General features: G+C 38.2%; 1 protein-coding gene across 1 annotated transcript in view; it reads left to right on the plus strand.

The window, feature by feature from the left end:
* Window positions 1–7343: 7343 nt before the first annotated feature.
* Window positions 7344–23081, plus strand: part of LOC149220824 (rho GTPase-activating protein 1-like) — a 67403-nt gene continuing 51665 nt past the window's right edge. The window contains exon 1 of the mRNA XM_089384929.1: window positions 7344–8049. Within this exon, the coding sequence (XP_089241055.1) occupies window positions 7658–8049 (392 nt within the window). The 5' untranslated portion in view covers window positions 7344–7657. The remainder of the gene's footprint in view (window positions 8050–23081) is intronic.

Here is a 23081-nt window from a genome sequence, read left to right on the forward strand (position 1 = left end):
CAGTTGGCCCTAGCAACACTCTAATTATTGCAATGGTCATTCAATGACTCACTCGTGCCATCCAGTGGAGATAACGTTTATCCATGGGCTTAGGGATTACCATATGGATTATTTTTAGTTATACTGTGCTTGGCGGGGACTGTAGACTGATATGGGAAATTGTCAAGACTTGTAACTCTACTAGTTGCTTATTTCTTCCTGGTTCTTCAACCCCTTGGCTTAGGAAACAACATCCTCCTCAACTGGCATTTCACCTTAGCCCGAAAGGATTATAATACCAACTTTAATTATAGCTCACTACATACAATATCTTTCCTCCCCACAATCATTTTTGTTTTTTTTTCAAGTTGTCTCTCTTCTATAGATTGATTTGGTTCAAAGTCACTCATGTGCATGTTTTTTTTGCCCTTCATGGGCTCCTCTGCATCTCTGTTGTGTTCGTCATCTCCTGACCTCTTTCCCCCCTCTGGTTTTTTGTGCTTCCTCTCATCCTCTAGGATCTGTTTGACTTGCGCTCTCCCCCTTTTCTCACATTTATGCACCTTTGGGTGCTACTGGTGAGTCCTTCCCAGGCCCTTCACAGTTGGTCAGTGCCTCATCCCTATAGTCAATTTCCTTGCCACTAGCAAACACAATTGGAAGCTCCCCATGACGACCATTCCACCGATGGTGTCTCCCCTTCCCATGTTCTTGTGACATGGCATCTCTTTGGTGCTAACTCAACCTTCTCCTCCCCATCTCTAGTGCCATACTCTTTTTGCTTTTCTACTCCTTTTCCTATGCCTCGATAGTAAGCCAAGTGCGCAAGGGAGCGACTTATTATGAAGAAAGGGCCCACAAGGGAAACACACATATTCATCACTACTTGGAGGAAGCAACCACCCATTATCAAGACCTCACTCCATTGCCCATTTAGGAAGCGCTCACTCGTGTCGAGGGAGAAGGTTCTTCTCATTTACTTCATCTCTTAAACACGAAGGTTTTTGTAGAGTTGACAGATAGAGTTCTTGATACAGGTCACACTCGGGACAAGTATAATCAATTTATGTAGACAAATGACTTTAACAAGCATATGAGGTTCTTATTGGGCATAATTCTCCTGGATCAACATGAGCACTGGATAAACATTCTCCACTCCCTTGAGCACTTCCACCGACATATGAAGGACCTTGACCAATGAATGGAGCACATAGAGTAGCATCTCAGGATTCCTCCCTCAATGGAGAGCACAACTCGAAACAACAAAGATCCCATCCACGTCGTTGCCACAGACTCAGACACATCTACTTGATTGTATGTCATTGTATTACTATATTAGTATTTTGTTCTATCAGATTAATGTTGGCTAGTTAGGCCCAATACTCTTATTTGTATGATTTTAGACCACTCCACCACTCTGTTATCTTACACCTCTATACATAAAATTCATTTTAAATTTCAAGTAAATCTCCCAATAAAAAAATCAACCTAAAACTTTTAACTCTTTTATATAATTCTTATTTTTGAAGATAATACATTTCACCAAAAAAACAAATAAATCAAATTCATTTTTAAATATATTTTTTAAACCTTTAAAAAAAACCTATTAAACAAATCTCTTTATTTTGATAAAATTATTTAAAAATAAAATAAATTATATAAATTTTCAAGACTTTTATTAACAATGTACTTATTAAAAAGTAAATAAATCAATATTTATGATAAAGTATAACAACATTTCTTTCTATTACCAAAACTATATTTATTTAACCATATATCAGATATTATAAACCCAATTCTATATTAACAAATAAAACCTAAGTTTGTTCACCTACATTTCTAGGTTTGATATACTTTGAATTCTTGACATCGCTATAACCCTTTCCAATAATTGTTAAGTCACGTATCATGTAACTAACTAATAATTGACCATGGAACCGCTTTTTGGTGGATATTATCCAATATTGTCGGTTAAATACAGACGTTGCCGATGGATCGCTTCAACAACTAAATATGACATGAGAAGATTTTATTGACTAAATATTTGATTATAAAAATAGATACATAAAACCACTTCTTCAGGTTAATAAGGATTTCAATGCTATGTTTTATAGTTATTATTATTATTTATATAATATATATGGGAAATATAAATTGTAATATGAAATTGTTTTTGTGATTTAGAATTTCAAAAAAATGTTTATTTTTGACTATTTAGAAATTTTGTTTCCTAATTTTTCGAAAAGGAAAGAGTTTTTATAATGGATAGTTATGCTGTTTTCCAATAAAGATTTTTATACTTTTATTTAACGAATTCATCCTCTTTCTCCGTACCTTTCATTTTTGTCTTTCTTTTATTTAATGAATTTATTATCCTTCTTGGTACCTTTCATTTTTCTCTCTCTTCTTTACATTCAAAAGTATTATCTAAGATTTTGATATAAAATATATTAAAATTCCTTTTAAAGTTTAACCTTTATTTAAAAATGGTCAAAAATAAATTTAAATGTATAGTTAACTTTGTCTTTACTAAATTTCTTTTTTATATATAAAATTATATATGGTCTAAATTGGGAAGTTTCTCAAAGGCTACTTTAAAGCGCATATGGAAGATACTTCTATATTGAAGATATTTTTCACCATAAATCTAAGGTTTTTCATATATATATTTCTTGGTTCAAGGGTTGTTTAAAGAGTATTCTGATCAGTTTATGTGTTAGTCATTTTGGAAGCGACTCATGATCTTCCAGTATGGGCGTGAAGTCTTACCTATGTAATTTTTTTTGGTATGAATAGAAATCAATCGACGAAATTTACAAAAAAAAGAAAATATTTTTCACAACCTTATTTCCAAATTTGTTATTGCTAAACACTCGAATAACTCTAAAGAGTTTATTTGTTTTGACCAAACTAAAATTTTCTCATCAACACCTTATAACTCCTCTCATATCATTTAAGAATCCCCAAAAATTAAAAAAGCATCCTCATAATTTTAACTAGAAAAGAAGTTATAAACTTAACCAATTATAAAAACTTTTTTTGACCAAATCAAAATTCTCTCATCAATAGCCTACTACTCCTCGCATATCATTTAAAAATCCCCAAAATTAAAAAACATCATCATAACTTTAACTAGAAATAGAGATAAACTTAGCCAATTATAAAAACCCACTATTTATCAACTTTACCATTAATCTTCCTAAATTTATTGTTCAATATTCTTTTCTATTAGTATCTACTAACTCGAACCACCCTATTTCTTTATTCCTCCTTTTTGGTATGAATAGAAATCAATAGACGAAATTTACAAAAAAAGAAGAAGATACTTCTCACAACCTTACTTCCAAATTTGTTATTGCTAAACACTTGAATATCTCCAAAGAGTTTATTTGTTTCAACCAAACCAAAATTTTCTCAGTAACACCTTGTAACTCCTCTCATATCATTTAAGAATCCCCAAAAATTAAAAAGCATCCTCATAAATTTAACTAGAAAAGAAGTTATAAACTTAACCAATTATAAAAACTTGTTTTGACCAAATCAAAACTCTCTCATCAATAGCCTCTTACTCCTTGCCTATCATTTAAAAATCCCCCAAATTAAAAAGCATCCTCATAACTTTAACTAGAAAAACAAAGATATTGGTAGAGCAGACATGGTGGATAGATTACACATAAAATTAATTTGTATATTGCAATCAAAACCAAATTACGAGCCACATAAATAGTGCTCATGCAATCCAATAGATTTCAAACAAGGAAAATATTGTTGAGAAAATCTCTTAACAAAACTCCAATAACCAACAACCCAATCCTACCAATTTCCTAATGTAAGCATTATTCTAAGTCCCCCCTTTAATGCTTACATTACATTATTACAAAGATTAATATAAAAATGACAAATTACAATTCACATGTCACATCTATCTGACTGATCTTCCTCGACACTTATCCCCACTTTGAAGTCTCTGGGACAATGCTCTTTTCACCACCACAATATTTGAGCCTCTCATTCAACTCATTTAAGACATAATCGCCTCTAACCTTTTTTGATGAACTTTGTATAATTGACGCTTCTCGATCTCTCGAAGGACAATCTCAATACTGGAATGTATCCAACAGTCAATTATGCAACTGACTTTCTACACACATAAATTTCATATCATAACTTGTAATTGATGCTCTTGAATCTCGAAGCACAACAATACCCATCAACGTATAACAAATTCACACAATTAACTTGACGATACATTCTCTTGACACCGAAGAACGAAGAGAACCACTAATTTACTTATATTTCCCTGTTTAATAATTGATTCTGCACTTTTTACAAACATAATCAAAATCATATAATTTTAATTTCACAACCACTCATAACAAAAAATTATTTTCCAATGAAAATAATATAACCACACTAACACGATAATCAAAACCAATAACAACGACACTGAAATGCTAGAGAAGCTCATAAACGGGTTCAAGTGACTGATATGCATTACGCCTTTGCCACAACTCAAATATATGAAGGTTTGATTCAACAATGTCTCCACACAATGCTCAACACAACGAACTCAAACAAGGAGAATATTTTGAGAAAATCTCTTAACAAAAGTCCAACAACCCAATCCTACCTATTTACAAATGTAAGCATTATTCCAAGTGAAAAAGAGATAAACTTAACCAATTATAAAAACCCATTATTCATCAACTTTACCATTAATCTTCCGAAGTTTATTGTTCAATATTCTTTTTTATTAGTATCTACTAACTCGAACCATCCTATTTCTTTATTCCTCCTCCTTTTTCATAGCATACTGTCAATATTGTCAACATCCATCATGTCACTTGCAGGAATTGAACTTGGGTTCCCAAGAGGATTTCATTCCTTCCTCCCAACCACTCGAGATAACCCCAATTGACGTTTTTTACATATTCCTTATTCTCTTTAACTTAAATTATATTATTTTACATTCTTCCCTTTTCCTTGCTTTCTTTCATTTAGCATTGACACCTACTATCTTCCATATCTTCTTATTCCTTAAACATTTTTATTCATGACCTTTTTTTAATTTATCATTTATATGTATTATCGCTCATATTTTCTTATTCCTTAAACATTTCTATCGCCACTTGTGATATCAATTTTTTCGTTTTTGTTTTTGTGACCCAGAGGAACCAAGCAACCCCCATGACACGTAACTACCAGTAAACCTATTGGGGTTTACGACCTGTCCTCCTCTCCATAAACCGGGTCGCAAACAGAGGGATTTGAACCTGGGTCTCTTGAGTTTCAACGATTTCACATATCTCAGATTACCAACTGAGCTGCCCCCCCGCGTCACCTTGTGATATCAATTTTTATTAAAAAATCTTTATTTGTTTTTATCTCTATTTATATATCTCATTTTGTATTTTTTCTTTCTACAATTTCTCATTATAAATTCAATCCCAAACACTCTTCTAATATCATTTATGCTTTTATTTCTCTCAACATTATACAACTTTACTGGCCCTAATGGTTAAGAGCATGTGTTTCCTCCTAAGAGGTCACATGTTCAAAACCAGAGGGGGGTAGAGTATATATGCCTTCGTAGACTTAACAGTCAAATTGTTGCGCAGAGGTGGGTCCCTTGTACCACAAACAAGGGGGTCTCATACACCACTTCGGTGTGTGGCTTAGCCATGATCTTAAAATTGGATGATGATAATAATAATAATAATAATAATTCAATCCCAAATATTCTTATAATATCATGTATACTATGTGAATATTCTCAAAATGTTTAACTTTTTGGAAACTAACACATGATTTATCTCTTAAACATAAATCAAATTTATTATAAATAACCCTAAAAACTTACATTCTCAAGTGATAAAACCTATCAAAAATTTACAGTTTATTGACCTTACTATACACATTATCATTAATTAAATAAAACCAGGACACCCAAAATAAACAATAAATATTACATAAAAAAGTAAATGTCCTTTGTCCCACAAACAAGGGGGTTTGGTACACCAATTCGATGTCTAACTTGACCATGACCTTAAATTTGGATAATAATAGTGATAATAATATAAAATCAATCCCAAATATTCTTATAATATCATTTATACTATATAAATATACTTAAAATGTTTAACTTTTTAGAAACTAATACATGATTTATCTCTTAAACATAATTCAAATTTATTATAAATAACTCTAAAAACTTACATTCTCAAGTGATAAAACCTACCATAAATTAAGTTTATGGACATTACTATACACATTAACATTAATCACATAAAACTAGGACACCTAAAATAAACAATAAATATTTCATAAAAAATAAATTCTCACTCTACCAAATGGCTCTTAATAAATCAGTGTTTATACCATTTTTTTTTTTTTTAACCATAAATACAAATCTCTTATTTCTATTAATAAATCCAAAAAAACCCTATATATATTAAAATGCAATTGTCACATCACAAATTCGCCTAGATGGCAGAATGCTAAAATATTTGAATCATTTTTTTATGGTGAAAATGGATTCAACATCATCACTGACTCATGAACACCCAAAATCCTAAAATTTGACAACTATAACCCATATTCTAAAAAAATTCTACAAAATTTTGTCATAATCTTATAAAAATTTCCATTATTTTCCAACCTAATTTGTAAATTCTTAAAACTGTACTTATTAAAATTTTGCCGTATATTTAACAGGCTTTCTTTGGACTGCTCTCAGATTCTCTTTGTCCATACAGGCGGAGTCCTTTTATACCGCTCCTGCTTATGTATATGGTCTCATTTCGATGATTCTTTTTTGTTCTATCGTCATGGTCCCTCTGGCCTGATCTAGTTAAATCAGGATATGGTTTCTCTGATGCTACAGTTTCTCTATCTTTAAAACATATACTATTTCCTGGCTGAATGTACATTTGGACTCTTTTATATTTCTTATATAAAAAAATAATGCTTTTTCTGCCCTGAAAAAAACAGTCAATAAACTTACTATAAAAATACATATGCAATCCGGATATACGCAGAATTAAAAAACAACAAAACTCCCAAAAATACATTTAAAACAATTATTTATGACTAAGGTTTGACATTCAGGGTAGTTATGTCCAGTACTGAAGGCTTGCCCTTTATGACACACCTAACTACATCACATTGTATTAAAAAGATTTCCAAAAACGAAAGGGCATCCGTTGACCCGTGGTCCCACCGATTCACATTCCGTGGCCCCCACTTCTCCATTCACCGACAATGACTACACGGCATAGCACTTACGCTTTAACCCTCATTCATGAGACGACGTCAGCTGCCCTCATGGCATTCACAACCATCGCAATCAGGCAAAAATGGGATGAGCCCCTCTGCCTTCCTAACTAAATCCGATTTCAGTGCTAATTGGATTCCGCTCATCATTCGAAGAATCAACGATTATCATGGCTTTTCCCTTCCCATCCAAGCAATCCAGAATCCCAAAATCATGCCATCTTTTTGTTATTCTCCTCCTTCATCATCAAGCAAGAGAAACGGGCGCTGCTGGCCTTGATTTCACATCATGAAGCCGCCCTTGTCCCCGCCTCCGCCCTTTTTTCTGTAACTTCTCCCCACCACAAGATTTCGCCATATTTTTCTAAGCAGAAAACCAAAAAGGGAGTATTGCAAGCTGCCCAAAATGACAGACGTCCTCCCTTCAAAACACTACAATACTGCTCCGAACTACGACTCCTCTTCCTCTTCACCTCCTTCAGACGAAGACGACGATGAGACCGTGTTGAATACCACTTCCCCTCTTATCACACACGACCGGAGAATAAGGGACCAGCAGCTGACTCAGAGAGTGGACCAGAACAGAGCTCAGTTATCTGCTGTTGCTCTCGTCCTAGCAGCCCTGAGAAAGTCCGTTGTGGCTTGCAGAGCAACCAGAGAGGATTCCTGTTCTATGGAGATCAGCTGGCCGACAAATGCCAGGCATGTTGTTCATGTCACGTTTGATCGGTTCCATGGCTTCCTGGGATTACCTGTGGAGTTTGAGCTTGAAGTTCCTAGAAGGGTTCCCAGTGCCAGGTATGCCCTCTACTGAATATTTGTGTGTGCGATGTGAATTTCAGGACTTGGGGCTGTAGATCATGCTTTGGAGTGGTCAGGATTGAAGTTTTGGTTTTAGTTTAATGAAGTAATGACACTCTGCTATTACTTGAATTGTATTTGGATAGGGCCCAAAATGACCGAAGTGGGTGGAATATTGGAAGGAAAGAGTATCCCGGGTCAATGGGGTTGCTATGAGCAAAATTCTAACCAAGACAGACCATGATGATCGAAAATTTGTTGGTCAGTAGGATCAATACATACTGCAAACTTCCTATTTGTGCCTAGTGTGAATACCTTATAAGCTACATTTGGGCACTGAGCTGCACCAGCTCAAAATAAAATTTTCCCATGTGACCTGAACTTCATCTGAATTCCCATAAAATGCAGGGTTCATGTTGTTGCTTGATAAGTCGTGAACTAACCATCCCATATGATTTGGATTACATTCAAGTCCTAAATGATGTTGGTTCAATGGATATCGGATATACATCCAAGCATAGTAGAAAGATTTGGCCATGTAACCATCCCATATGATTTGGATTACATTCAAATCTTAAATGATGTTAGCACAATGGATTTCGGACATACATAGAAGCATAGTAGCAAGATTTGGCCAAGTAACCATCCCATATGATTTGTGTTACATTCAAGTCCTAAATGATGCTGGCTAAATGGATTTCGGATATACATCGAAGCATAGTAGCAAGATTTGGCAATATTGGCCTTTGCTGTACCGAAATTCGGTAGCACTATGACATTCGGTGTGTTTCCCGTACAGTATGGACGTGGTATGGTCAGCATATTTTCATTTTCTTTGCTTCATCTCTTTGATGTATGTCTGCCTCTGAACCCAAAAAAATATAAACAAAAACCCTCGAGAAAACTTACAGATATAAACTAAATAGCCAAATTTTTAAGGAATGATTTTCTCCCAGGCTGAAATTCTTCTAAAGTTTGGGACAAAATGTATGTTTTTACTATCCATAAGATTTATATTTCTGTATTCGAGCCGTACTGGATTTTCTTTTGTGATGTATTTTTTCTGTACTTTCTTTTGTTATGAAAAAATTTCAGCTTTGTAGATGCAGGATGTGATAATTAATTGGCTCCTATAAAGTCTGGACATAGTGTGTTTTTTGAAATTTTATGAGTTTGTTCTAGTGGTGTATTGCATTGGATCTTGTAGAGAAGGATCCAGTAGAAATCCTTTGCAAAGTATGAAAAGAATGATCAACAAGGCAGAGCTTCCCAGTATGCGTGATTGCTTTTTATGTTTTTACAGACAAGTTTATGTAACTATTATATGGTGTTCCTCTTGTCTAAAAGTTGTTGTATTGATAAGATCTGATGAATTTTAAAGACAACAGAATAATTCAGTTGGTGTGAGAGATTTTTTTTTCTCAAAGAAAAAAAACATATATATTCATATGGAAGAATATATACATTTAAATCCTTGCAGTCTGCAGTTCTGAGAGGACTTTGCAGGAAGTTTCATTGATCCACCTGCAATCCTCGAGTCCAAAAAAATCCTTTTTTCTTTACATCATTTTTCCTATCTCATATCTTATTTACATTCTTTGTGATTTTTTTTCAAATTTGGGGGCCGTACAAAAGGCACAGTCATCTATAAGCAGGAAAGGTAGAAGAGTTACAGCTGGAACTCCATGGCATCAAGCTCCTCCCCATTGCTGTATTCATATATGCCTGAAGAGACCGGCGGAAGCTCCAGTGATTCTCTGGAGAGAGCGTCTGCCTCCACATTTAATTCTCGTGATATATGGCTGTAAGTAATCCACTCAAAAGTGGATGCTAACTTCTGAATGTCCTGTAGGATCCGATCAAACACAATATTTGGAACAGTAGCCCTGCCATTTGCCCGGTCGATGACTAACTTGGAGTCACTGAGAACTTGTATCCTGGAGATGTTTTTCATCTTTGCTATTTCCAGAAGTAGATAAAGTCCAATAAATTTAGCCTTATTATTGGAGCCTCTGCCTGGCGAGTACCTGCTGTAAATGAAATGTGTTTGGTTAATGTATATGACAACGCCAACACCGCAAAGGGGGGGATATCCTTGACTTGCTCTATCAAAATATCCCCAAGGGATATCATAGTCGAGCACTGGCATTTGAGGGGCTCACTGAGAGGTAGATTTCTGTTCTGTCTTGAATTCCTTAGCAAGCGAAATTATTCTATTGGCACATAGCTCCGGAGAAGTTTCTTTGTTCTGAAATAATAATGTATCGCAAGCTCACCAGATATTATCAATGAGAATGCAAAGCAATCCAGAGTAAGAGTGAACTGATTTATCTAAGAGCTACTGACAAAAGATACCCTCAAGAGAAGGAGCAATCCAGCAGGCTTTAAACTTTAGGGTAGAATTCTGACTGTATGTAAGTATATACCTGAGAAACAAATGAACATCTGATGAAGAGATGATACACTGACTCATTCTGAGACTTGCAAAGAGGGCATCTGCTAGGCCCTTGCCATCCACGCGAGGTGAGGACGTCCCAAGTGAGGAGTTTGTTGCTGATTACCAACCAGGCAGAAATTTTAGTTTTAAGGGGTGCATTGACCTTCCAGATGGCTTTCCACCACCATTGTTTGGGACCCTCAAGGACCTCTTCAACCCGCGCCTTGTATCCTAGCTTTTCTGTGAACTCGCTAGACTAGGGATTTTTAGACCAGCAGAGCATGTCTGGAATATCTGGCTTGAGAGTGATGAAATTTTGAGAAAGAAATTGTATCGGCCTCATTCCTTAGCAAGATCCCCTTCTAGACCTAAGAACTGGGCCAATTTCCACCCTGCAATGCCTCAGACTTGTGGATACTGCATAGAGGCATATGATAAGCAGAGTATATTGGCCGCCCCCAACATCTGCAATAATAGACCAGATAGTGCATAGTCATTGCCAGCTCCATACCATGGATCCTTGCCGATCCAGATTTGCGAACCATCTCCAATTTTCCATGCAAGCCATTTCCCAATTTGAGGAAAAGAGGCCATCATTGCTTTCCACACATTTGAACCTTTGGATGATTTGTTGGGAAGGTGGATCCAGTCAATAGAAAGCCCATTGAAATATTTGCTTACTGTGACTTGTGTCCAAAGTGAATTGCCTTTTAAAAGCCTCCATAATTCCTACCTGCCAGGGCCTTGGCGAAAAGAAAAGGATTCTTATGACCCTAGCCACCGAGCTCTTTTGGCACTGCAAGCTTTGACCACTTTACAAGGGCCATGTCAGGCTTTGGTCTGGCACTTGTCCAGAGGAATCTGGAGCTTATTCTGCAAATACAATTGAGAATGCCCTTAGGAACATAGGCTATTGATAGCCAGTAGACTGGAATGCTTTCTAACACAGACTACCTCCATGGGAAAGAAGATGATGGGTCAAAACAAAAATCCAGGCTTCAAATTTGAGCCAATGCAAATAAACCTTTCTGTATTTGTTTAAAATTAAAACCCAAGATATTTGAGACACTCCTCCATTGATTTGACAGGAAAATGAAAGGTTTTAGTAGCCAAAAGCCAAGACGAGCTCGAGGCTTCATGGAAGATTAGGGCTGATTTTTGAGTATTTATTAACATTCCAATAGACTTATAAAATAGATCCAAAATAATTTTGAAAGTAGTAATATACTAATATTTCTTTGAGTGCCTTGTAGACATATGAGAACATCATCTACGAAAAGGAGGTGTGATACTTGAACAACTTCAGAAAAGAAAAATATCTTATATATCTCCTGTGACTTTATGTATCTCCATGAGTTTGCTTAGTTCTTCAGCAAAAAACATAAATAGTAATGGGGAAAGGGGACATCTCTGGCGAGCCCTCTAGATACTGTGAAAAATCTTGAAGGAGCACCATTAATCATCGCTGCAAAGGAGATGGACTAGATATCATACAATCCATAATCCACTTGACTGCAGAGAGAGACATGCCCATTTGTATGAGAAGGAGCTTGATAAAAGTCTAATCCACCTTTTGACAGGTCAAGCTTTAGAAAGAAAGTACTGGATTTAGAGATTTTTGTAAGATGTAACACCTCCTGTGCAATAGCATTGCATCCAGAATGTTCTTATTTTTAAAAACCTGAATTGCTTTTGAGAGATAAACAGACTTAGGATCGGCTTAAGTCTTCTTGCAATGATCTTTGATATGAGTTTATAACTTTATAAAGTACATTACAACAGGCAATTGGGAGACAATCTGCAAAGGATGTACCATCCTGTGCCTTAGGGATGGAACATAGGAATGTTGCATTTACTGAACCCAATACTTTGCCTTGCTCTTTGGATTCCTGAACAACCCTGAGTAAATCATCCTTTAATAAGTCATAGAAGCCCAATTAAAATTCCATCGGAAATCCATCCAGTCCAGGACTTTTTGATTTTCGCATTGAACACAGGGCAACAAGGACCTCAGATTCTGTTACATCCTCAGTTAAAGAGGCATTTGTTTCCTCATTGATGGAAGAAGGGAGAAGAGAAGCCACTTGAAGAATGCCCTGGATAGGGATCCTGGAGGTGCCTGAAAGAGTGATTGGAAGTAATGAGCTCTCACCTCTGTTTTTTCTGCGAAGGAGCTTATAGTGGTACCATCCTCCGATTTTATCTCCAAATGGTATTCCTCTATTTATGATAATTGGCTAATTGGTGTAAGCGTTACTGTTTCCAAATTCCAGCCAGACTGCGCGGCTCTTAAGTTGCCATTGCTCTTCTTCCAATAAAAGTAGAGAACGTCTTCTTCTTCAAGGAAGCGTAGCTCCTGTAGAGACTCTACAAAGACTGGGCCAGAGTCAAGAGTACGGTGAATAGTTGAGAGCTTCTCTTCGACCTCCTCTAATTCCTTTACCAATTTAGCATGATTGGCTTTGGCCCAATTGCAAGAAACACTCTTAAGTGTATGGAGATTCTCCATGAATTGTGCCATATATGAGGAGTCCTCTCGAGGAGTCAAATGGGTCCACGAAGAGTGAATAAGGGAGCAACAATCCTCCTCTAAAAGCGGTGTGGGGTTCAAACAAAATGGATTTGAATTGTTGCTACCCCTAGGACTGATATGGAGCAATATAGGCTTGTGGTTCGAAATTCCCCCTGTTTCTACAGTTGATTTAAAGGTACGACCAAATTCCAGAGCTCCTTAGAGATGAGGAAACGGTTGAGGCACTTAGCTACTTCCTCGCCATCAAATCGGCCATTTCTCCAAGTTGGCACCAATTTGATAGGCTCAATATCAATTAAATTGTGAAGAGATAGATAGTCCTGAAAGAAAACACTTCGAGGATTCAGACGCGAATTCTAACCACATACTTCCTGGAGAGAAATATTGTAGTTTAAGTCGCCCCCCATAATAGTATGATAATTTGTGAAGGCACCTATTGTAGCCAAATCCTCCCAGTATGAGGTGCGATTGATATATGGTTCGTATACATTTAAAACTGAAATATTGAAATTGAAGTTTTGATTTTTAATTTTAGAAGAATTGTTGAAGGGAGAAGAGAGGAAGAAATCATAGAGCAATTTGGATTCCAACTAGGGATTTGACTTCTCGAGTGATCATCTGCGTCCAAATGGCTGAAAGACTAATCTTTTAAGAAACCCTTCAAGGATTTCCTAGCTTTTTCTCAATAGCACATAGTTTCTTCAATGAGGACAACGTCGGGTTTGTGTGCAGAAACTAGGCGCTTGAGGGCTTGTTACCGCTCAAACTAGCAGGGGTCCTAGGTGGGGGATCGTATAGAGCAACTACTAGGTTGTGGGCAACAATGGAGTGATATCCCACTGTCACCTCAGCTAAGGCTCCCCGCTCTTTACGGACTTTCACTGGTGGAAAGAGACCTAATATAAAGGGGAGCTTTAGCTGATTCCTAAGGCCTATTCGCAAGAGAGGCTCAATTATATGGATTTCTTGTTTGGGAAGCAAGGCGATATGCTCTCTAGGAAGGGCTAAAAGGATTTTCAAGGCTAGGGTTTGGGAATATATCTTGCAAAGATGATTCTTAGGCCTGGAAATCCCTATGGAGAATTGGACTTTGTGTGATCTTTGTGGAATTGACGTCAATGGGTTGTGGGACCACATAGGACCAAGCGAACTCAAAATTAGGTCAAGGGTGTGGACTCTGGAGTTGATCACCCAATGAGGGGCTTGACCTAATTAGGGAGGCGAAGAGGATCAAAGGACAAATTTTCTTTGAGGTTTGAATTCAATGATCCTCATGAAGACACTAGCCAAGGGAAACCTAGTGAGTCGTTGGGCCTCTGAGAAGGCCTAACGAAGTCCAAGGAGTGCCATGATGTGAAGATGGACTCCAAACATAGTGGACAAGGGGTTGGCCCCTTGTTTTCCAAGCAAGAAACCGTGGTGCTCCCAAGTGGGTGTGGGGGCATAAGGACATCATCATGGGTCTCCAAGTGGGTCAAAAATGCCTATAGACTACCTGTAAGGGCTAGGATGATGATGTAATCCCTCCCTCTTCAGCGGAAGACATCCTCGGGATCTTGGAACATCTGCCAAGTGTACGGTGCAAGTGTGGAGCCGACTGGGCATAGTGAACCAGGTACATCATCCTCATCCAAAAGGTGGAACACGAGTAATCAACGAGTGGTGCTGGGGATCCATGAAGTACTCACTGCTATGTTGGAGGCCCATGGCTCTCAACGCTCACCCTACAAGTGCTAATGTGGCCCTCTAGAGGGCTAGGACCCCATATAGGGAGACCAAGCCCCAAATGGAGACCCACCTGCAATCTTGCAGAACACGAGTGGGGCCTGTTTTGCTTTTTTTCCTTTAGTTTTTGTCTTAGTTGGGCACTAGCCCACAATAGGTGCCTAATATTGAAGCCTATAGGATGTTTGAGAGTGGTTCCATCCTCATTGGATTTCATATGGAGATAGTAGAATTTTAGATCTCACTCAAAATCCAGCAGACTTAACAGTTTTTCAAGATTTTAGGGTTGGGGGGATTGCAAAGTTTCGTTTGGATTTTGTCATGTATGAGGGTATTAAACTAGCATTTAATCAAGAGCACTAATCCCTCTATGTACCTTAATGTTAGTGGCATTGATTGTTGAATTCCTCTATCATGATGCTATTAAAAATGTACCCATCACTCAAACCAAATCTTGAATTGACATGCTAAGCATTTCTTATCTTATTTTAATGCTTAGAGGGATATTGATGACGAAGATCCCAATTTAGGCAAATATTTTGATGATATGTAGATTTTTGGATGCTAGAGGCCATCTAGGTCTTGTCTTTTGATGTATTTTCAATTCAAAGATGGATTGCACTTGGTGTTATTTTGGTTATGTGCACCCTTACATGCTCTATAAAGGAGAACTTTTTCTTATTTGTGTATAAATGGTTTGGATTCATATGGATGCACATGAATATACGTGTTTTTCCTTAAAATTTGAATATTTTATGTGTTTTTGGTTGATTGGTTTTTTGGTCTAGTTTTTTTACCGGTTATGACCAGTTCCCGGTCTGGGGGGTCTACTGGTTCAACAACCGATCCAGTTTTGATAAAATTGATCTTAATATCCATAATCTCTCTTATTTTAACGTTGTCATACAACTTCTAATTTTTTATACACACTATGATAGCCCTTCGAATTCAAAATGGGACTTTTATAATAAATTTTGTCTTTTGCTGGGCATGGCGGTTGGTCTTTATTCTTTAGATAGGTATGGTAGCAACATCTCAAAGTGACATGAATTGTAGTTTGGTAATTGACAAAATTCTTTGTTGGGTTGTCTTGGAAACTCTATAAATATTGTGTGATGAATAGTGAAGTATTCATCATACAAACTAGATAATTATTCTTGAAGTAATGCATACTAAAGTTGGAGTTGAGGTCTATCCACATGACATTTAAATAGGAAGCAAGATGAGAATTCTAGATAAAGACATCTAGAAAGAAGCGTTTTCTGATAGTTCCTCCACATCTAATTCCAACAACCAAAAACTACTTTCCCTAATTTTGAGTGATCCTTTGAGCCATACTTTACACTTTTCTTAGATAAAAATAGGACATTGTAGATGATCTAGGTGGATATTGGTGGCCACTCGCCTATTCCACTTGGACCCCCACCATTGTTTCTTTCAATTTTTCAGTTTCCTTAATTGTAAAGATGGTGGTCCATTCTGTGAGAAATTTTGACAAAAATAGTAATGTTCTTCTGCCTCAAAGGCTATAGGAATAATGTCTAACAAACTGGCCTACAAGACAAAGAAAACGACAATACATAGTTAAATTATAATATGATAAAACCTCATGGTTGCCAGAACCATTGATTTGACCTTGGTTTCAATACCATGTCTTCTATTTGCTCTTCTACATACCCAGTGCATGGCAGTCTAGATGGGATCATTTCCAGGATTGGAAATCCCATGAAGTGGGTATTCTTTGATATCTCTAGATCCATATTATTCGCCCTTAGACTACACAAAGTAGTCTCATTCTTAGTTCCTTTATTCTCCATTACCTGCATTTGCACATCTTGACCTGCATTGTAAGCTCCTCGTTTTTCCTCCATTTCTACAATTTCCATGGAGCTCACTGAAGGGCCATACGAGTGAGGTTCCCCTTGAGTATGAAGTTTGAACAATATCATGATTGTAGAGGTTTAGGTTGTGCTTCAATGCCTTACCTCCTTGGATATGGTGCAAAAGTTGCAGGAGCATCTTCTAGAAGTGAAGGTGGATGGTAACACGTAGAGGTTTTAGAGAGGAATGTGAAAATTCCTACACTCGAAGGAACCCCTACTGCAACAAATTTGAATCTACTTCACCTACTTGATTTTTAAATTACTCATCAAGTTATTATTCTGAATATTGAAGCAAATTACTTCTGTAGCCTACACTAATTAAATATTTGATCTCATGAAACATAAAACAGAGCAAAGAACAAGATACATAGGACGCACTTATTTTTGGACACAATAGTCCCTGGAAAAACCCAATGCGGGAAAAATGGTGCAGCAGTTATGAGGGTTTATTATTATGCAAGAGAAATATCTGAATACAAATCTAGGATGCTCATCTAGCAATCCTTTACAGAGAAAATACTAGTGGAAAATCTGAGTGAGTTTTACATCACTTCACCCGGAAAAACTCCGGCTGATCCAGCACAAGACTGGCTAACCCCGTCTATTTCTGCGCTGGCTCTGCGTCATCTCTCCCGGTTGTTCCAACAGTTCCTGGCAGTTCTTCACAGTTTCCGCTATTTCGACAGTTCTGGATTTTGCGTGATAGGCAACTTTTCTGCGTTAGCTCTCCTGGCTACTGCACTGCCTCTGCGTCAGCTCTCCCGGCTACTATGCTGCTTCTACGTCAGCTCTCCCGGCTGTTCTGACAGTTCCCGACAGTTCCTAGCAGTTTCAGCTGTTTCGACAGTTCTGGATTCGGCGTGACAGGCAACTTTTTTGCGTCAGCTCTGTCGGCTACTGCGCTACCTCTGTGTCATCTCTCTTGGTAGTTCCGACAGTTCTCAATAGTTCCCAGCAGTTTTGGCAGTTCATGACAGCTCGGCTGTTTCGACAATTATGGATTTTGCGTGACAAACAATTTTTTTGCGTCAACTCTCCTGGCCACTGCGCTGCCTCTCTACAAGCTCTCTTTGCCTCTCTATTCGGTATTTTCCGAAAAGTCCTTCTCTTGGATTCTCTCTGCCCCTCAACTGCAAGATCTCCCCAATCGATTTTCCTCCTGAGAACTTCTCACCTTGGAAAATCGATTTCCTCAATCTCTCTGTGTGTATTTCCAAATGAACCCCAAGCCTCCATTTTATACTTTTTCTGTTGAGTCTTCAACGTCTGAGATTAAGTCTCTAATCAACGGCTAAGATTAAAACATGACTTGATCCGCCTTCTAGATCATTCTCACCCATATTTTGATTAATACCCTTTATTATTTTAATTTTCCTAAGTTTAGACTTAGGAACCTCATTAAAAATATTAATTATTTTAATAAAATACAATCCGGGTGGAATTTCACCAAACGGTTTCTGTGTTCTTTAGAACTCATGTGCCTTAGCCTCTTTGCCAATTTTCAAGGCTAGAGCACTTTCGATGCTACCAAAAACTAACACTCCCTCTTAGCGAGGAAAGTGCTCTAGCAACAATGTCCACCTGCATGCTGCTTTGTTTCTGAAGCACCTCCTTTCTGCATTGTTGTTGCCACCAACACTGTGCTGCTGCTGCTCATGACATTGCCACTGCCACTGCTGCATCTGTACTACAGTTCCCTTTCAAACGCTGCATCTGAAGACTGATATGTTGATAGCACTGCCACTACTAACAGTGCATCCGTACTGCAACTCAATTGCCGAGAGAAGCAATTGAAAAAATCCAAAATTAGCTGAACTTAACTGTGTTCAGCACAATATAATGAATGTCAGAATCTGATTGCTGCTGATTTTGACCCTCTGAATCTTTTGCACTGCTGCTGACTCCTGCACTATGCCAACTATACTGTTGCCAACCTTGCTCTGCACTGATCAGTGTTTGGTCCCAAACTACTGCATCTGTCCTCCAAACAATCCACTGCATCATCTGACACTAAGTCCAGCTTGCTACTGTTGAATCTTGGGCTCCCGTAGCAAGGAACTGATCCAAGAGGTGGACTCCTCAAGGATTCTGCCCACACGTAGTCCTCCCGACTACAGCTCAATATTGCCCCATCTTCCTCCTGGAGATGTGTGGGCACTCATGGCAAACTCATCCTTGTCAATCTTTGTTGAAGCAACCTTAGGATCATGTTTCTCATCCTTGTCCTTTTTCTTCATAGGACACTGGGATGCATAGTGGTCCATCTCGCCACAATTGAAACATTTCACCTTTGAAATGTCCTTCTTTCGATTCGGCTTCTGCTGTCCCTTTGATGCTAGAGCTGCATTGTTTGCCTCCTCTTTCGTCTTTGTGTCACTCCGACTGCAACCACTAAGGTTGACCTTCACTATGTCCCTCCTTAACTCCTCCTGTTGAAGAGCCGCCCACATCTCCTCCCATGAAGGTAGTTTTTCTCTGCCCAATATGCTTTGGACGAAAACTTGCCATTCATCCGAGACTCCATTTAGGGCTATCCTCACCATCGCGGTTGGCTGAGGAGTGGACCCCACTGCAGCAAGCTGGTCTCTAGTGTCTTGAAGATGCTGAAGATAGAGGTTCACCCCTTCTCCTTTCTGCATCAAAGTTCGCTGCAACTTCTACTCCAAATACATCTTCCGCTGTTTGGAAGAGCCTTCATACAGAGAAGACAAGGCTTCCCACATCTCTCGGGCTGTATCCTTGCCCTGCAAGTGTGAGACCACATGATCTCGAACTCCATTGAGAATGAGCCTCTTTGCCTTCCCCTGCTCAGCTTTGTACTTCTTCTTTTGATCGTTGTTAGCAGGAACAACTACAACACTATTGACGTAGGCCTCGAGATCATATTCCTCCAGAACAGCTAAGATTCTGGTCTTCCATATGACATAGTTGGAAGCACCTTCCAACCTGTCCTGATCTCTGAGCCCATGCGATGCCATCTCACCCAATTGTCGAACTGACTCCTCTAGTCACTACTTAGCACTGCTCAGCTGCTCAACAAGTGAGAAATTCGAACTTTCTGGCGAAAAGTTCTCTGAGGAGAAAATTCCCCTTCTATGTGTCTTCGTTCTTTTCCAACGGATTTCTGCCCCGACAGAAACTGCGCCCTTCAAGCACTGCGCTGAGGCTCTGCGTCACTCCCTCTGCCTCTGCAAACTCACGAACTGGAAATCTTACCTCTCTGTTGTCTCTCTCAGAGAGAAATTTCTTCGAATCTGCTTCCCGGCAAGGACTACGCAATCCCTTCAAGGGGATTCGAATTGCTGCCAACTGCAGCGTTCAGCTTCACTGCTCAGCATTGGATCTACTCTCTTGTTTCAAAATCAATCCTCTGATACCATGTGAAAATTCCTACACTCGAAGGAACCCCTACTGCAACAAATCTGAATCTACTTCACCTACTTGATTTTTAAATTACATTCATCAAGTTATTCTTTTGAATACTGAAGCAAATTACTTCTGCAGCCTACACTAATTAAATATTTGATCTCATGAAACAAAAAACAGAGCAAAGAACAAGATACATAGGACACACTTATTTTTGGACACAATAGTCCTTGGAAAAACCCAATGCGAGAAAACCGGTGCAACAGTTTTGAGGGTTTATTATTATGCAGGAGAAATATCTGAATACAAATCTAGGATGCTCATCTAGCAATCCTTTACAGAGAAAATACTGGTGGAAAATCTGAGTGAGTTTTACCTCACTTCACTCGGTAGAATTTCGGTTGATCTGGCACAAGACTGGCTAACCCCGACTATTTCTGTGTTGGCTCTAAGTCAGCCCCGTGTCACCTTCTCTGCCCTCTGCATCAGCTCTCCCGGATGTTCTTGCAGTTTCTGGCAGTTCCCGACAGTTCTAGCTGTTTCGGCAGTTTTGGATTCTGCGTGACAGACAACTTTTCTGTGTCAGCTCTCCCAGCTACTGCGCTGCCTCTGCGTCAGCTCTTCCGGTTGTTCTGGCAATTCTGACAGTTTCGGCTGTTCCGACAGTTCCTGACAGTTTCGGCTATTCCGATAGTTCTGGATTCTATGTGACAGACAATTTTTCGGCATCAACTCTCTCGGCTACTGCGCTGCCTCTCTGCAAGCTCTTTCTGCCTCTCAGTTCTATATTTTCTGGAAAGTCCTCCTTCCGGATTCTCTCTGCCCCTCAGCTGCAAGATCTCCCTAATTGATTTTCCTCCTGAGAACTTCTCATCTTAGAAAATCGATTTCCTCAATCTCTCTGTGTGTATTTCCAAATGAACCCCAAGCCCCCATTTTATACTTTTCCTGTTCAGTCTTCAACAACCGAGTTTAAGTCTTTAATCAATGGCTAAGATTAAAACATGACTTGATCCGCCTTCTAGATCATTCTCACCCATATTTTGATTAATACCCATTAATATTTTAATTTTCCTAAGTTTAGACTTAGGAACCTCATTAAAAATATTAATTATTTTAATAAAATACAATTTGGGTGGAATTTCACCAAACGGTTTCTGGGTTCTTTAGAACTCATGTGCTTTAGCCTCTCCACCTATTTTCAAGGCTAGATCACTTCTGATGCTACCAAAACCTAACAAGGAAGAGTGCGGTTTGTAGAGAAGAGGAGGGCATGAATAGTTCTTTTGCTTGGGGTGGTGTGGGTTACAAGAATCTAGTGAGATTGCTAGAGATGTCATGGGTAAGGCTACTAAGAAGGGTATGTTTCCCATTAGTGGATTGCAGACATAATAAATGGATGGGATGGGGGTGTTATCCTACTCTTGTTGATTTCATGACTTGCATGTCACTTTTGGGTGGTTCTAATCTTACATCTTCGGTGGGAGATGTTAAGACTTGTATTTTTGATCAATGGTGTGTGCAAAGGAGAGAAGGCCTTCTTGATTTTAAAAAGTGAGCATTCATTCTCTCAACATTTCCCGTGCATTGGCCATGGCATCTGTGTCATGGTTTAAATTGTATTTCACTAGGATGGTGGCATTGTGAAAACCTTGAATCCATCCGGAAGTTATTGGTAGAATTCTAGAAATGGGGGCAGAGGAGGTTAAGGAGCAAATATGGAAGGATCAGATAATTATGCACAAGTCTTTAATGATTATGACATCTAATGCAACATTGTCTCTAAGTAGCTTGAGTCCTTGGAACACCACCAAAGCTTGGGCTTCATTGTTGGTGGCATAAAAGATAGATCCTGCCTTCCATTAAGGTCAAAGATGACCCAGCCTACACCATTTATATATTTTGCGGCAAACAATTATAGCTTAACATACTATACAAAAATATTGAACTTGTTTATATCAAAATTGATTTGTTACATGATTGAAATATTTGTTCCTTTATAGAAGCACAATTTTCATGAGTGATTTCTTAACTAAATTGAAATGGATTACTATATAATTTGTCATCTATTTTGGTACCTTTTAAGTGGAAAAATTGAAGCTATTGACTTGTAGGGGCATTTTAGAGGCAAGTCCTATTTTGTTGAATTGGGGTCTTGAACTTTCAAAGCTCATTTTGGGCATTAAATCACTATTTTTGTGGTCAAGGCTTTGTGGATGTAGTTCGCAGCCTCTTGTCATCGTTCTACACATCGAGGGCTTTCCAATGGCACAAAGATCATCTCAATTGGAATTCATAGGAGGAAGCTATGCCTCCTCCTTGCAAATTGACCTATTTTGTTGACCATCATGGTATGGAGTTGATGCCATGCCAACTCCCATTTCTTACACATGTGGAGCTAGTCATGTGTGACTTTCAAGGAGATTCTAGAGGGTCCAAAACCTTAATCCTATTTGGGGTTTGAGCCATGTAAAAACCCTAACCCTAACCATAGATGGCTATCAAAACATGTTAAATATTGAGTTGTTAATAAAGGAAGGGGTTCCATTCTTGTTGTATTTATCGTTGTTCCATGAGCAAAGCAAGGGAGTGGTATATTTTGAGCAGAATAGAGGAAGTGCAAGACTGTGTATTAGTTATACAAGTCACAATGTTAATGGTGACTCCATAGCGAGTTCATCTTTCTCTGTATTTACATTTCATATATGAGAAGAAAAGAGCAAGTTCTAGTCCTCACCTTTTGGTTTGGTTACTTAGGGTACATCTTGTGTTCATTGTGTGGTATTTGTTTCAATTTCTTTTATTTCATTCTCATCTTATATTTGTATTTGAGCACTGTTGCTGCCTAAATCCACAACTGGGATATTGTGGAGAAATTCTTTAACTCCACTTGGTGTGGCTTTAGGGGCAAGTTTCGAGTTGAGCCACTGTCACTCAAATCTCAACTCCTCCATCTAGACTAACTCTTAGTGAAGCCACGGGGGGTGGACCCTATTAAAATAAGCTAAGGCTTGACTAATCTATGTTAAACAAGTCAAGTTCTAGGAGTTAATTACAATAACCAAGATACATCCAATTTTCAATA

The sequence above is a fragment of the Pinus tabuliformis genome, chromosome Q, assembly GCF_031772625.1.
Source record: "Pinus tabuliformis cultivar Carrire ecotype Pingquan chromosome Q, CPIR1, whole genome shotgun sequence".
NCBI lineage: Eukaryota > Viridiplantae > Streptophyta > Pinopsida > Pinales > Pinaceae > Pinus > Pinus tabuliformis.